We start from the raw sequence: 17,617 nt of genomic DNA, 5'->3' as shown, positions 1-17,617 counted from the left end.
CTTTTGGCTCTAGAGGGCTTCTATGCTGTCTCAGCTCTGGCCTGTGGCGTTTTGGCTCTAGAGGGTTTCTATGCTGTCTCAGCTCTGGCCTGTGGCATTTTGGCTCTAGAGGGTTTCTATGCTGTCTCAGCTCTGGCCTGTGGCCTTTTGGCTCTAGAGGGCTTCTATGCTGTCTCAGCTCTGGCCTGTGGCCTTTTGGCTCTAGAGGGCTTCTATGCTGTCTCAGCCCTGGCCTGTGGCGTTTTGGCTCTGTGTGGCTTCGCCTCTCAGACACAGTTTAGCAACAGCTCAGCCAGCCTGCATTATTCATACAGGAGCCAGCCTGCGGATAGGGTTACCCCAAGGCAGTATAGCTGATACATTAAGGTGCGCTTTGCAACTATAACTGAGGATACACACACACACACACACACACACACACACTCACTCACATGTGCACACACATGCATTGAGGCTATGATGCGGCAACTTCACCCTGTTCACCTCGGGTGAACAGGGTGAAGTCACAGTAACCAGAGAGAGAGAGAGAGAGAGAGATGCAGAAGGTTGCAGCAGGACACAAAGGCAAGCTGACGTGGATGTGGGAGGACACGCCCACAGACGTAACACACACGCCCACAGACACAGAGGAGGACACGCCCACAGACGTAACACACACGCCCACAGACACAGAGGAGGACACCCCTGAAGGCCCAGACGCACACACACACACACACACAGCAGCTCTCCTTGTGGGGGCAACGACCTGCCAAAGTTGGTGCAGCGGCCAAGACGAGGATTCACCGCCAGACTCACAGGACGCTGCAACAATGGGAGACACACAAAGGACTACACAGACAGCGTCACCGGGATAGTAGGGTCTTCTCTTCACCCTGTGACCCTGCAAAGTTCCATACAAACATTTCAAGAGAAACAATACCGGGATTTGACCTCTTGTTTTTGCGATGGTGGATTATATATTTGATAGGACTTCACAGCTGAACAAGTGAGTGAGCCAGATGCAACAAGTGGGTAACACTGAAAGACAATATAACCAATGACAGTAATGTTTTTTTATATACAACATTTTAATGAAATACATATATTTTTTTTAACCCCTAGACATGGTTCCATCTCTTTTTAAACAGACAACCGCTCTTTTGATGAGGCTTGAAGAACTACTGTAATGCGAGTGAGCACCGATGGCTGAGATTCCGACTCCATTACTGTATCGTGTTTTGGTGGACTGTGGTTTGGGTTTGTGTCAGTGTGCATTATAGAACAACTGACTCCGTCGGACAGACGGATCAGATGGAGGAGAAAGATCGGAGAGGATGTTTCTACTGTCTGGACTCTTCATCTTAAACGGGTTGAGATCAACACTGACACAAACACTGACCCACTTCAGCCCGGCATGGGCACTGATCCTTCCCTGTCATACTTAAGAATGGTTTCAGCCCTGAGACAGCATGCCTAAGGAGAAGAAGGGCGACTCAAAATCATCAGCCAAGAAAGGCAAAGAGGAGCCAAAGAAAGGAGGAAAGGATGACAAGAAAAAAGAAAAAAAGAAAGAGGAGCCATCATCTAAAGGAAAAGGGAAGGATGATGGGAAGAAGGGGAAGAAACCTGCCAGTGCGTCAGAGGAGGAAGAGGAAGAAGAGGAGGTGAAGAGTGATGAAGACAGCGAAGAAGAGGCCAAGAAGCCAGCCAAAGGCAAAGGGAAAGCGGCACTGAAAGGAGCTACCAAGGCCGTGGCTATGAAGGGTCTTAAGCCTCCTCCTAAACGTTCGTCTTCATCTGAGGACGATGATGATGATGATGATGATGATTCGGATTCGGAAGAGGAGGAGAAGCCACGTGGGAAGAAAGGGGTGGCTGCAGTAGACGCGAAAAAGAAGGGTAATGTCCAGCTCAAAGGAGCCTCCAAAGCTATGATGGGTTTCGCAGGTAAACCAGACCTCAAGAGTCCCCTGAAAGGAGCTAAAGCCCTTACAGGCATCACAGGGAAGGCTTCTGCTTTTGGCATGATGCCCCCTAAACCAGCGAAGGCTTCTGCTTTTGGCATGATGCCCCCTAAACCAGCGAAGGCATCTCCTTTTGGCATGATGGCCCCTAAACCGCAGCCGGCAAAACCTGCCACAGGCCTGCTAGGGAAGACTTCAGTTTTTGGCATGATGGCCCCCAAAGCACAGCCGGCAAAAGCGAAACCCAAGAGAAACCTTAAAAGCACGTCCCGTCTCTTCCTCCGAATCTCCAAGAAGAAGAAGCCACCTGCCAGTGCTAAACCACTTTTAGGTGGTGCGAGCAAGTTGTTTGGGTTTGGTGCTAAAGCCAAAGCTGAAGACAAAAAGCCAGGCCTATCTGGCATAAGCACATCCAAGTTCAGCTTGTTTAATAAGAAAGATGACAAAGAAAGCACACCTCCTAAAAAGGCAATAAGTCTGTTCGGTTTAGGAGGGAAGGGGAAAATGGCCACAGAGGCAAAAAAGGGAAGCAAGTTTCGGAAAAATGAAGAAACATCAGATTTTCAGAGCAAAAGCTGGGTGGTAGGGAAGATGGCTGGGGCAGCTAACTGGCTCACAGGAAAGTTCTTGGCCTCTAAGGGCCAGGGCAGGTTGGGGGCACGGGCAGGAGGACGGGGTCGGAAACAGCTGTCATTTGCTAACAGGGACACCAGGGGGAGACAGGGAGGCTATTACGACGACTATGGTGACTATGATGAGTATGATGACTATGATGATGATGATGATGATGAGTATGGATATGAGGAAGATTATTATGACCAGCCGAGGACAAGGGGCTTCCTTGGACGACCCTTGGCCTATGATCCATATGACCCTTATGGAGAGGAAATGGATTACTATGACGATGACGAATGGGAAGATGAATATGGTTACTATGACGATGAGGGTAACTTTTACGATGATGATGAGTTTTACTACAGTGACGAGGAAGTGGATTACTATGGTTACCCTAACGGCTATTACGGTGACAATTATGATGATTTCTATGAGGACGAAGAGATGGAATATTACTACGGCGATGATGGAATGCTGTATGCAATTGAGGCAGAACCATACGGTTACTATGGTAACACCATGGAGGGATTCCATGAGCCATATGAGCCCGAACTGTATGGAGATTACTCTGACCACCAGATGGGTTATAACTATGGGATGTCAGACCCGTATGGCATGATGCACGCTGGATATAATGTTGATTCAGGCCTGTATAATGACCCAATGCTGGGATATACAGACCCCGCTGGTATGTATGATCCCTATCAGCAGCCTTTCCCCATGGATGCTGGTCTAGATCCAGCTGAGGCAGGATATCTTTATGGACAGGAGCAGTTGTCTTACCCGGTTGTTGATCCTTTTTCAACAGACCAATTCAGATTCCCTAGGCCCCAGGTTAGGCCTTTTGGGGGAGACATATTAGAGGTGGAAATGCTCCCCCCTCCTCCTTCCCCTTATTCTCGTGCCCCCTCCCCAAGTCTGGCCCTCAATGATCTGGATATGATGTCAGATATACAATATGAGACACCCCTCCCCTACTATCCTCCAGAGCAACCCCAGTACCACCCCAGACCAGCCCCCTCTCCCACAGCTATGATCATTCAACAGGAGCGCTTCTCTCAGCCTACTCACCGTCCTTTCTCTGTGCCCCCCAGTCACTTCTCCACCTCCCCCTTCCCACCACAGCATCCACAGATGCCTCCAATGATGCACTCCCCGATACATTCACCAATGGGCACTCCTTACCCAGCACAGCCTGCTTCTCCAATGTATCACCCCTCCCTCCCCCAAGATCCCCAGATGTTCCAGATGGGGCGAATGGTCCCACCAATGCAGCCACACATGCCTCCACTGATGCACTCACCGATGCATTCACCAATGGCCTCCCCAAGGCCAGTGAGACGAATGAGCCCCCACCCTTCCCCACAGCTACCTCGGAGGTCTAGGTCCCCACCTAGGCCAATGGCCCCTCGCTCCCCACGCCTTCCACCACACCACCACATGGATCTCGAGCCAGACCCCCACTTTTCCCCTCGCTTACCCAGGAAAGGGCTAACATCCCGGGCCTCAATGGCAGGCAAAAGGCCTCCCTCCCCGCTGGGCAGGCGGAGAGCAGCCAGCCCTCCGCCTCCATCCCCACTGGGCAGGCGGAGAGCAGCCAGCCCTCCGCCTCCATCCCCGCTGGGCAGGCGGAGAGCAGCCAGCCCTCCGCCTCCATCCCCGCTGGGCAGGCGGAGAGCAGCCAGCCCTCCTCCTCCCTCCCCGCTTGGCAGGCGGAGAGCAGCCAGCTCGCCGCCTCCATCCCCGATGGGCAGGCGGAGAGCAGCTAGCCCTCCTGCTTCTCCACAGCTCTCCAGGAGAGACCCATCTGTTAGAGCCCAGCCTTCTCTCCCCAGAGGGAGGAGAGGCATTGGGGTAAGCAGGACCCCATCGACTCGGCGCCCTCGCTCCTCACTAGCTAGTCCCCCAGCTTCGCCCCGTGGGTCATTCAGGAGGAGACAAATTCCCCCTTCCTCCCCGAGACTTTCTTTCAGACAGCAACCCCCTCCAGATGCAGTGTACCTCCCAGCTACCAGACCCCGTTTGTTTGGAGGTAGAAAACAATCTTCCAAGATGATGCATCCACCCTCCCCTCCCCTCACCTCAAAACCAAAACGTAGCCCCCCTCTTACTGACAGACGACAGTCTTCCCCTAGAGCCTTCCACCCCCCCTCTCCTCGTCGTTCACCCCCTCCTTCTCCTTCACGTATCACCAGCCGTCCACTCCCTAGCCGCTCCTCTACTCGTAGGCTCAGAGGTGGTGCTGGAGGTCGAATTCAAGTGCCCATGGGGGCGGTCAAACCATCCCCTGCTAATCCTTACTTACAGAGACGCAGCAGACCCCCTGTCACTCAAAATGTTGCCCCATTCAGGTCATCTATCCATAGTGGGCCAGGTCCACCCCCAGGCCAGATGGAAACTGTAGCTGGACCCCCTATGTTAGCCAGGGCAGGGTCCCGGCCTGGTGGGTTCAGGGAGTCCAGACGATTTGGTACCCAGCGAGGGGGCTTCCACAGACCTGTAGGCAGGGGTCAACCACTGGTCCGCATGCCCAGGAACCAGCCTTCTCTTCCAAGTAGGCAGTCATTCACAGCACCTCCCTCGATGCTTCCTGTCTCCCCACAGAGTAGACCACCATCTGCACGAGCACTGCAGCATACATCACCTCTGTCCTCCCCCTTGCCCCCCAGGGCTATGAGTGCCCAGAATCTGGGGATGAGGCCCCACAGTCTGGCATCAGCTTCCTTTCAACCCCCAATGCCTCATCCCAATCTACCTCCTGGAACCCTCCCGAGGGCTATGAGTGCCCAGAATTTGGGGATGCCTCCCCAGAGTCTGGGGCCAGCGTCTTTTCAACCCCCAATGTCGTACGCCAATCTCCCTCCTGGAACCCTCCCACCATCTCAGGATATCGGCCAGTATGACTACACAATGATGGAGCCAGCCCCATCCCCATTGCTACAAGACCCTCAGGTTATAGGGGCTCCTTTTCCTCATCTCTCTCATCCCCCCTCTCCTTACTCCACCACTGCCTACCCCTCTCCTTTACAGAGGCCCTCCTCCCCCCTTTTACAGCATGATGCCTACCCCGAAAATCTCCCCCCCTCATCACCTCATCTGGGGAGTGCGCTGCAGAATCCTTATCTGCAGAATGCAAACTACACGTCCCCTCTGCAGAGAAGTCCCTCCCCCATACCAGGTGGGCAGATGGTGATGTCAGCTGACGATCAGGGGGCCCAGCAGGTGGGCCTGGGTTCCTCTCTAGATCTATCTAATGCTCTGATGCAGAACCCCAACCTGCGCAGTGCCTCTTTTTCCTCTCCACTACAGCGCAACGCCAACCTCTACACTCCTGTCCTCTCACCTGCTCAAGTAGTATCCCCTTCTATGCCCTCCTCCCCACACCTGTCCTCTTCCATGCTTACCTCCCAGCTACGTAGCGCTTCATTTGGAGTCTCACCTCTTCAGCGGCACCTCTCCCCTGTCTCCCCCATCCCTCAACAGCAAGGAGGCATGGGAGGAGCTTCCCCACTCCTCTCTGGTGCACTGCGGACCTCTCAAATGCAGGGGGCAAGTTTCAGGCTTCCAGATGGTACTTTGATGATGTCACAGGGTCCAGTTGAGCCTCCCCTGACAGCTGGTGGTTTAGGTGGTGGTGGTGGTGGGAGGCTTTCACCCTCCATGCTATCCAATGCCCTGCAGAACCCCAGTGTACGTCAGGCCACCTACCAACTACCTGATGGCTCACTGGTCACCAGAACTGAACCTGTTCAGCCTACCTCAGGTCCATCCCCCCTCTCCTCTTCCATGCTGTCCTCTGCCATGCTGAATCCCAGTTTGAGACAGGCCACATATCGTCTACCTGATGGCACACTGGTAACCAGCAGAGAGCCCACACCTGCACCCTCTCCCTCCTCGGCCATGCTGTCCTCTGCCATGCTGAATCCCAGTTTGAGACAGGCCACATATCGTTTGCCTGATGGCACACTGGTAACCAGCAGAGAGCCCACACCTGCACCCTCTCCCTCCTCGGCCATGCTTTCCTCTGCAATGTTAAACCCTAACATACGTAAAGCTACATACAGACTGCCAGATGGAACGTTGGTAACAAGTAACCAACCAGCACCTCAACCTTTCAACCCCTCTATGCTCTCCTCTGCTCTCCTCAATCCTAACGTCCGTACGGCCTCCTATCAATTACCAGATGGTTCCATTCTAACCCAGCCAGTAGAGGAACAGAATGCACAATCATCTTTCTCATCACCAATGCTCTCTGGTGCGATGCTGAACACAGGCATGCGTGGGGCATCGTACCGGCTCCCTGACGGCTCATTAATGTTTCAGAACCAAGCCGTGGCATCTTCTGCTCCCTCCTCCTCACCTCTTCTCTCCGGTGCTATGCTCAACACCGGTGTACGTGGTGCCTCCTACAGACTCCCAAACGCATCCCTGCTGATGCAACCTGCTTCTGCTCAGGCCTCTGGGCCACGCTCCCTTGACCTCTCCAACGCTCTCCAAAACCAGGGCCTCCGGTCCGCCACCTACCGCCTACCAGATGGAACTCTAGTGACCCGTCCTCAGCCCGCTGCTGAACCCCGCTCGCTCGACCTCTCCAATGCCTTGACGAGGAACACAGGCCTCCGTGGAGCAAACTATCGTCTCCCTGATGGAAGCCTCATGAGCGGGTTTGGTGCCCCTAGCACTCCTGAACCCCGCTCGCTCGACCTCTCCAATGCCTTGTCAATGAACACAGGCGTCCGTGGAGCAAACTATCGTCTCCCTGATGGAAGCCTCATGTCCAGGTTTGGTGCACCTGAACCCCGCTCGCTTGACCTCTCCAACGCCTTGTCAATGAACACAGGCGTCCGTGGAGCAAACTATCGTCTCCCTGATGGAAGCCTCATGTCCAGGTTTGGTGCACCTGAACCCCGCTCGCTTGACCTCTCCAACGCCTTGTCAATGAACACAGGCGTCCGTGGAGCAAACTATCGTCTCCCTGATGGAAGCCTCATGTCCAGGTTTGGTGCACCTGAACCCCGCTCGCTTGACCTCTCCAACGCCTTGTCAATGAACACAGGCCTCCGTGGGGCAAACTATCGTCTCCCTGATGGAAGCCTCATGTCCAGGTTTGGTGCACCTGAACCCCGCTCGCTCGACCTCTCCAACGCCTTGTCAATGAACACAGGCCTCCGTGGGGCAAACTATCGTCTCCCTGATGGAAGCCTCATGTCCAGGTTTGGTGCACCTGAACCCCGCTCGCTCGACCTCTCCAACGCCTTGTCAATGAACACAGGCCTCCGTGGGGCAAACTATCGTCTCCCTGATGGAAGCCTCATGTCCAGGTTTGGTGCACCTGAACCCCGCTCGCTTGATCTCTCCAACGCCTTGTCTAAGAACACAGGCCTCCGTGGGGCAAACTATCGTCTCCCTGATGGTAGCCTGATGTCCAGGTTCGGTGCACCTGAACCCCGCTCGCTCGACCTCTCCAACGCCTTGTTAAGGAACCCAAGCCTCCGTGTGGCAAACTACACTCTCCCCGGTAGTAGCCTCATGTCCAGGTTCAGTGCCCCTGAGCCCCGCTCGCTTGACCTCTCCAGCGCTTTGTCAAAGAACACAGGCCTCCGTGGGGCAAACTATCGTCTCCCTGATGGTAGCCTCATGTCCAGGTTTGGTGCACCTGAACCCCGCTCGCTTGATCTCTCCAACGCCTTGTCAAAGAACGCAGGCCTCCGTGGGGCAAACTATCGTCTCCCTGATGGTAGCCTCATGTCCAGGTTTGGTGCACCTGAACCCCGCTCACTTGACCTCTCCAACGCCTTGTCAAAGAACGCAGGCCTCCGTGGAGCAAACTATCGTCTCCCCGATGGTAGCCTGATGTCCAGGTTCGGTGCACCTGAACCCCGCTCGCTTGACCTCTCCAGTGCCTTGTCAAGGAACCCAAACCTTCGTGGAGCAAGCTACCGTCTCCCTGAAGGTAACATCATGACCCGGCTCGGTGCCCCTAGTACTCCTGGACCCCGCTCGCTTGACCTCTCCAATGCCATGCAGAACGCTACCCTCCGAGGTGCCTCTTACCGCCTACCATCCTATGCTCTAGTGATGCCCCAGGTCCAGGGATCCGGCCCAGGGCAGCATTGGGCGCAAGGCACTGGGATAGAAGGCTTGGATCATGATATGGACATGTGGATTCTCAGCAGGGAGGGGGAACCACAGGGTCACTGGTATGACAAGGTAAAAGTCCTTGGATTATGTGACATGTAATGCTGTACCTAGGCATTATAACGAAGTATATATTTGGGAATGGGACCTATAACTATACTATACACTATATCTACTAGGGCTGTCATGGTGAAGGAAATTTCCCTGCAGTGATTTAGCGTGGCTCAACAGGGTCGTATGCAATAACTGTCAAAAAAGTTTCTAGAAGTCACCAGATGATGTTATATGCTAATTTGCATATAAATATATAACCTACAGTCTGCACTCGCAGCGGAGGGAGGGGGGCTATGCTGTGTGTGGGAAGCACTGGGATCATTAGACCTCTCTGGATGACAAGCAAGTAGAACAACCAACATGGTGGAGAGGCAGAAACACAGTCTAGCTTCACTCATAACAGAGCTACTTCACAGAAACAAACAAGTTGAATTGACTGAACACACTGGCCCTCATTTATCAAAGGATCACAGAAACCGTGCAGATCCGCATAGTAGGAATACTCCAGGATTACACCAGGATTCACGTGGCAAAATTTTATGAAGCATTCGTATCTCGCCAATCACATCATAAGAATGAGCGGTCATTGATTCATTTGGCGCCTGGAATCAATCGTCATTCAAATATCATGCCCCTAATTATTCTCCTTTCAGAAGCCTCGCCCCTAGATTTTACGACATTGCGAGGCGGAATACATCTAAAATATAAGACATTTCACTCCGTTAATTGAAAAAAGTTCAGCCCCCAAAAAGGTCTGTTAAATGTTGAATTCCTAAAACATTAAACGTGATGGTTAACTCACTAAAAAAAAAAATAATAATAATACATGTCTTGGCATGTAATTTTCTTGCCATGTCGCTGGTATATTTTATTTTGTTTTTTGAAAATATGCTGAAATTCACTACAAATTAATATTTTTGGTTCAGCTGGAGTGAAATATGACGCTATGTTGTGCTTGTTCTCTCTGAATCCATCATTAATCCTATTTGCATTACTCGATTGAGGATGGCTTCATAAATTCACTGTGAACGTCCATAGTTCACTTCACCTACACCCCGATCACTGAAATCTGAATCAGTTGTTGTAGAAGCGAAAACCGCTATGCCTAGTTCACTCAAGTCAGAATTCAGGATTTGGTTGAGGATTTCTTAAATTTCATTTTTCTGGAATACCCCACAGCAGCTCTGTTAACTGCAGTCAACATTGAAATAATCCAAAAGAGAGAGAATGGGAGTTTCCATGTGTGAGTGTGTATGTGTGCATGTATTTACTGTATGTATGAACTCTTGTGTGTTGGAGTATAATGTGTATTGTACATTACAATACATGCATAATTTCCTCAGCCCAGATGTGTGTATCTATTTTAGATGTACTCAATCCGAAGCCTGCCCACCATGGCTTACCAGGACCAACAAGAGGAAGATGGAGTGGACGATATGACACAGTTAGAGTAAGTAGCAGACAGCACACACGCAAGCGCGCGCGTGCTCACACACACACACACACACACACACACACACACACACACACACACACACACACACCACACACACACACACACACACACAAACTTACTTAACACCTTAAGTGCCATAGCCGAAATAATTCGTCTTACATAATCCAACGCTTGAGTGCCAGAGCCGAAATAACTCGTCTTACATGTTTTTTTGACGGTGGGACATCAATCAACCCCTCTTACATCTTCGAGATAACTATTTGGAGCAAGAGCTTGTGTGTAATCTATTTTACCGACCACTAAGTGGCGACAGAGACCGAGAGAAGTCACAGCCACGGGACCCAAAAGCAGCCGCCTCCGCGGAAATGGCTTGGATTTTACAGTCAGAAGCCCGAGACACACACACAGAACGGACAGAGATCCCTTCCCCCCAGAGCCGCGGATCAACGCGCGAACACACACACACACACACACACACACACACACACACACACACACACACACACACACACACACACACACACACACACACACACACCGCGGGAGCAAGCTTGGCGATTTTACAGTAATCCAATCCATTTCAGGCAAGCAGGCAGGCAGGCACGCAGACAGACAGGCAGGCAGCACAACACGCTTCTGACACGCCCGCTGAAGCCAGGAGGAAGGAGGAGAAGACACACGGAGGGAGGAGTTTGAATGAGAGGGGTGTTTCCTGTTGTTATGGAGGAAATTACTGTTCAAAACTATTGTTTAGAATGTCTGACGGTCTTACTGATGCCAAAAATGAATGGTTAAAGTGACTGTTTCACAAAAAGCCATTTATCTCTGAATAAATTTCCAGACGCTGAAACCATGCTGTACTCAACGGCTAATATCTACATAACTACTAACTCTGCAAACTAACTCTTTTAGACAGAGAAAGCACACATTCTATTAGTTATTTTTAGATGATTGCTGTTCATGAATTCTTAACAGAAAAGAATCCTCGGCTGTTCTAAAATGAGCCAGAATCGTCAAAAACACCCCTGGCACAACTTACCTACAGGAATGAAAACATGGCTGGCACCCAATGTGTTAAGTCATAATAATACATAATATTTAGTCTTGTGAATTTCATTTACAGTATATTACACATCATTTACATTACATTTTGCATTTTAGACAGTAAGCTAACTCTTTGCCAGAGCGACTTAGGGCGGAACTATACTTGCCAAGCTAATATACTCTAGGCTAATTTAGCCTCGAGCTACACTGAATAACACAGACCCCGACAGCTTTGACTCGTGCTGGCTCGCTCCCCCAGTGGTCCCCATGCCTCCATACATTTCCATTACCTTCAGATAAAGGTTGTAAGCTCACCTGTAACTCTCGGTGACATTCCTGATACCATCCACTTTCATGATCTTTAGACATATGTTGTAATTGTAAACACATCCCAGCGTGTCGGCGACATTATTGTGCTAACTTTCACAATAGTGAACAAGTCCCCATTCAGGGCAGGCTTCGTTTTTTTACTTTTACCTGCCGCTCCACATCACAGCACAGGCTAAATGATGCGACACAAATATACATTATGTAAAGTCATGGCATAAATGTGTTTTTATTGAAAAAATGTGGCTAAAGTAAGCTAAAGCCTTGTTGGAGCGGACATCGCAGTGCGACCGTGTTCCGGTCTTCAAACTTCCCAATCATGGCTATAGAGCTCAACAGGCACGTGGCTTTTCGTGACGTAATTTACCCCGGAAGTAAGTTCTGCATCCATTTTCTCCGTAGACATTTAGATAAATCCAAATATAACGAGTTTTAAGGCTCGAACCAAGCCAACAAGTCTTCCAGAGAATCGTGAGTGACCATAAAACATTCGGTTTAGGCGAGAACAAAAACGGGGGTGGGGGGGGAGGGATTCTGTCGTTTTCCCCCACTGATGATGTCATCGGCATTTGTGACATCACTGATGATGTCATAGGCATTGTGACATCGTCAGTGATGTCATAAGAGCAAGATCATCTTATGACATCACTGATGATGTCGTAAGATGATGTCACATCATCACTGTGATGTCACACTATGGCTGTGGCAGTGATGTAGCGTTGCATGGCATTTGATGGTCAAGGATGACATTGAGATTGTTAGCAGTTGGATGTGCTGCTATTGTCTCTGACTGCGTTTACATGGACGTGAGTATCCCGGTTATGAGGCTTATCCTGGTTTTGATCATATTGGGGATATGGCGTTCACATGGAACACAGAGAAATCAGGTTATTCGTATCCCTGGATACATGATAAATACTATATCCCGGTTACTAATTACTGCATGCTGTTTGCACAGGCGCTTGTGATGTTTACAACACAAAGGGGCATCACCTGCATCTCGCTCCTTTTGAGTGCATTATGTCATTCACCTTTTTTGGACCAAGACTGTGTGGGTTTCCCTTGGATTCCCTCTTCATGGTGGTCTGTCCCTGTTTGTGCACAGAAGCATGCTGCTTCTTACTTTCATGAGCACCTTCGTCCTGTCTGTATACTCCAGACTTGAATAGGAGCATTTCGATGCGTTCTCCCATCTAAATAACCAAGTATGTAAATTGAATTCTTTCATCACAGAAAGACAACTGGTGGGACGCTTTCGTTGCTGCCATTACTGTTTTAAATGTTCTCTTGCGTTACTTGGCTGAAGCCGCGCCTGCACAGGTAGTCTGCACCTGTCAGAAACCAGGATAAGATGTATACATGGCATGCAGCAGTATCCCGGTTTCTTTTGGAGTACTCCAGCTAGCATATTCGGGTTTCTCGAAACCGCGATAAGGGCTTATCCAGGTTTCTGAAATCAGGATGTGATGTTGACATGCGCAAACATGAAGACGGGATACTTCAAAACCCCCGATAATAACTGGGATACTCATGTCCATGTAAACGCGGTCTTGTCTTGTCGAGTTCTCAACCGCCTTAAATACCTCTGTCTTTTTGCTTCTGTGTCCAGAGAGATGCATGAAGGACAGCCTTAAATACCTCTGTCTTTTTGCTTCTGTCTCCAGAGAGATGCAAGAAGGACAGCCTTAAATACCTCTGTCTTTTTGCTTCTGTCTCCAGAGAGATGCAAGAAGGACAGCCTTACATACCTCTGTCTTTTTGCTTCTGTCTCCAGAGAGATGCAAGAAGGACAGCCTTAAATACCTCTGTCTTTTTGCTTCTGTCTCCAGAGAGATGCAAGAAGGACAGCCTTAAATACCTCTGTCTTTTTGCGTCTGTCTCCAGAGAGATGCATGAAGGACAGCCTTAAATACCTCTGTCTTTTTGCTTCTGTCTCCAGAGAGATGCATGAAGGACAGCCTTAAATACCTCTGTCTTTTTGCTTATGTCTCCAGAGAGATGCATGAAGGACAGCCTTAAATACCTCTGTCTTTTTGCTTCTGTCTCCAGAGAGATGCATGAAGGACAGCCTTAAATACTTCTGTCTGTTTGCTTCTATGTCCAGAGAGATGCAAGAAGGACAGCCTTAAATACTTCTGTCTTTTTGCTTCTGTCTCCAGAGAGATGCAAGAAGGACAGCCTTAAATACCTCTGTCTTTTTGCTTCTGTCTCCAGAGAGATGCAAGAAGGACAGCCTTAAATACCTCTGTCTTTTTGGGCAGCCTTAAATACCTCTGTCTTTTTGCTTCTGTCTCCAGAGAGATGCAAGAAGGACAGCCTTAAATACCTCTGTCTTTTTGCTTCTGTGTCCAGAGAGATGCATGAAGGACAGCTTTAAATACCTCTGTCTTTTTGCTTCTGTCTCCAGAGAGATGCAAGAAGGACAGCCTTAAATACCTCTGTCTTTTTGCTTCTGTCTCCAGAGAGATGCAAGAAGGACAGCCTTACATACCTCTGTCTTTTTGCTTCTGTCTCCAGAGAGATGCAAGAAGGACAGCCTTAAATACCTCTGTCTTTTTGCTTCTGTCTCCAGAGAGATGCAAGAAGGACAGCCTTAAATACCTCTGTCTTTTTGCTTCTGTCTCCAGAGAGATGCAAGAAGGACAGCCTTACATACCTCTGTCTTTTTGCTTCTGTCTCCAGAGAGATGCATGAAGGACAGCCTTAAATACCTCTGTCTTTTTGCTTCTGTCTCCAGAGAGATGCATGAAGGACAGCCTTAAATACCTCTGTCTTTTTGCTTCTGTCTCCAGAGAGATGCATGAAGGACAGCCTTAAATACCTCTGTCTTTTTGCTTCTGTCTCCAGAGAGATGCATGAAGGACAGCCTTAAATACCTCTGTCTGTTTGCTTCTATGTCCAGAGAGATGCAAGAAGGACAGCCTTAAATACCTCTGTCTTTTTGCTTCTGTCTCCAGAGAGATGCAAGAAGGACAGCCTTAAATACCTCTGTCTTTTTGCTTCTGTCTCCAGAGAGATGCAAGAAGGACAGCCTTAAATACCTCTGTCTTTTTGGGCAGCCTTAAATACCTCTGTCTTTTTGCTTCTGTCTCCAGAGAGATGCAAGAAGGACAGCCTTAAATACCTCTGTCTTTTTGCTTCTGTCTCCAGAGAGATGCAAGAAGGACAGCCTTAAATACCTCTGTCTTTTTGCTTCTGTCTCCAGAGAGATGCATGAAGGACAGCCTTAAATACCTCTGTCTTTTTGCTTCTGTCTCCAGAGAGATGCATGAAGGACAACCTTAAATACCTCTGTCTTTTTGCTTCTGTCTCCAGAGAGATGCATGAAGGACAGCCTTACATACCTCTGTCTTTTTGCTTCTGTGTCCAGAGAGATGCAAGAAGGACAGCCTTAAATACCTCTGTCTTTTTGCTTCTGTGTCCAGAGAGATGCATGAAGGACAGCCTTAAATACCTCTGTCTTTTTGCTTCTGTGTCCAGAGAGATGCATGAAGGACAGCCTTAAATACCTCTGTCTTTTTGCTTCTGTCTCCAGAGAGATGCATGAAGGACAGCCTTAAATACCTCTGTCTTTTTGCTTCTGTCTCCAGAGAGATGCATGAAGGACAGCCTTAAATACCTCTGTCTTTTTGCTTCTGTCTCCAGAGAGATGCATGAAGGACAGCCTTAAATACCTCTGTCTTTTTGCTTCTGTGTCCAGAGAGATGCACGAAGGAGCTGTCCTGCAGAACCTGAGGCAAAGGTTTGAGAGGGAGCTGATCTATGTAAGTATCCGAGTAGCACTCAGAACACACATACTGTAGCCACCTTGGGACCACATTGTTGAATCTATAAATCGGTACAATGAGTTGAAGAGGAGTGTTTGTATGTGTGTTTTACAATTCTGCCTCTCTTTCTCTGTCTTTCTGTTTCTCTTTCTTTCTACTCCTCACTTTCTTTCAGACATTCATCGGTAGTATTCTGGTGTCTGTGAACCCGTATAAGATGTACAACATCTATGGGGCAGACATGGTGCTGCATCACAAGGGTCATGCTCTGGGAGAGACCCGTCCGTAAGACAACTTTACTCTCGAACTACCATAAGAAATAAGACAACTTCACTCTCTATCTACCATAAGAAATTCCCTTTCAGCCAGGTCATAGTTGGAGCGTCACTAAATGAAAGCTAGAAATAACATCCATCCAGCAAATTGAAACACAACAGGATAGTTAACTTTGCGTGATTCGATTTCATAATATGCACTAATATCTATCACAAAGTATTAGTAATTAAGTATTTTGTCCTATTTCAACCCTCTTCATTTCCTCCAATGGAAGACGGCTGATAGTGGGTGGATGGGGGAAGGGTGGAAGGAGACAAGGAAGGGGAGATTGTTGAATGAAGGAAGAAAAGAAGGGTTGAGTGAAGGTCGGTAGGTAGGAAAGGAGACGAGGATGAATATTTAGGGCCAAGTGCATTGCCTTCTCTTCTCTAGACTCCTGGTAGCCTAAACTGCTATTCTGTCTCCTGCAGGCATTTGTTTGCCATAGCAAACGCTGCCTATTCCAAAATGATGGATGCCAAACACAACCAGGTCATAATAATCAGGTAAGAGCAGACTCTATAATCCACTTCTCTTCATGAGTATCTTTCCTTCAACTAGAACTTATGGAGTCAGTCTCACAACAAAATAAGTCAACCGAGGTACTGTCTGAAATTAGGAAGTGCCTCAAAGAACAGGAAACTATAACCTTTTCAATTCCAACGGTTATTCAGTGTTGCATTTTCAACTGTTACCTTCTGGATAAGTGGTTGGTTTGAACATCACTATATAGTCTGACAGGTTATTTCGTCATAGCAGTTACATTTGACCTATATTCTGGCTATTGAGGGGTTATAGTTTTGACCAAGTAGTAGAAGTAACCGGCTATGGGCTGCCATCTTTATTCCTATGGTGGCCATTTTGAACTTCTATCACACCCAGGTTTGGGAACTACCCAGATGAGACAGTCCATCGCTGTGGTTTTCACCTTGTGAGTCTGCGCGCGCGCGCGTGTGTGTGCGTGCGTACGTGCCATCATGGCTGTTATGATATGTCTTGAGGCGGGAGGTCACAGTCATGGCGTCAATTTGAGAATATTTAGAATGTCATCTTTTCCCACTTATCAGCGTCATTGATAGTATTTAGTAATGGTATGACACGTATCATTGAGGTAGGATGGCAGGTTTAGCACTAGGTGGCACTAGGGGCGTAGGAACAGATTTCACATCCGGGGTGAAGGGTTAAGGTTTTTTTCCATTCAGCGGGTATTAGAGGTGCTCAGATCGATCGAAACGCGATCGGAATCGGCCGATATTGGCCGATATCGGCTTTGATCGGCGTTCTCAAAATAGCCGATCAAAGCCGGGTGATCAGATGCGTTCCAGACAATTAACTATGCGCACCTAAAATGACTTCACTCCTCTCTGTCTCGAGGAGAGACAGAGTGAAGTCAGGGAGGAGGAGAGACTACTCTCTCCTCCTGTCTCTCCCTCCCTCCTGTCTCTCCCTCCCTCCCGGCTCTCATTCTGAAATTCCTGAAATAAGAAAGAAGAACTGAGTCCGAGTGCAGCACCCACGGACTGTGCAGCAGCTGCATCATTTAGCGAGAGAGAGAGAGCACTTGTGGAAAATGACTGAGTAAACACAGCTGGCCTGAGAGATGGTGTCCGGCTTAAGTTCTACCACTCCCCAGGGTCCTAAAAGCATCCCTGTTGCATGACTCTGTCTCAATGGTTGCTCCTTCAATTCAGATTAATATTGAAATGGTCTTTAACCTCTTCTAAAGCCACCTATTTCTGAAGAAAATGGTGAAAACGACATACCCAAACTAAAATGCTTACTGTGGCTGAACCGCTAGGGTTACAGACAACTGCCTGACCTTTTCTGAAAGGTAAGACTTTGAAGTTTCTGTTCCAAGTGTCAGAATGACTATGTGTTACTGACCCTGAGTAACACCAGCTCAAACACAGTGGTTGATTCTCGCCTAGAATAAAAAACACTTTTAGAGTGTAAACAGT

At 49.0% G+C, this 17,617-nt stretch overlaps 1 protein-coding gene across 1 annotated transcript in view; it reads left to right on the top strand.

Annotated features, from left to right (window-relative positions):
- Window positions 1-8,453: 8,453 nt before the first annotated feature.
- The window catches only part of myo15aa (myosin XVAa), a gene marked incomplete at its 3' end in the record, with an annotated part of 119,225 nt that continues 110,061 nt past the window's right edge, over window positions 8,454-17,617 (top strand). Inside the window, exons 1-5 of the mRNA XM_083649301.1 lie at window positions 8,454-8,768; window positions 10,118-10,200; window positions 15,278-15,341; window positions 15,520-15,629; window positions 16,091-16,165. Coding sequence (XP_083505427.1) covers window positions 8,520-8,768; window positions 10,118-10,200; window positions 15,278-15,341; window positions 15,520-15,629; window positions 16,091-16,165 — 581 coding nt within the window. The 5' untranslated portion in view covers window positions 8,454-8,519. The remainder of the gene's footprint in view (window positions 8,769-10,117; window positions 10,201-15,277; window positions 15,342-15,519; window positions 15,630-16,090; window positions 16,166-17,617) is intronic.

This window comes from Poromitra crassiceps (genome assembly GCF_964638095.1).
Source record: "Poromitra crassiceps genome assembly, chromosome: 13".
NCBI classification, from domain to species: domain Eukaryota; kingdom Metazoa; phylum Chordata; class Actinopteri; order Beryciformes; family Melamphaidae; genus Poromitra; species Poromitra crassiceps.
Note: the sequence above shows the minus strand (reverse complement) of the source record. Positions and strands in the feature narration are given on the sequence as shown.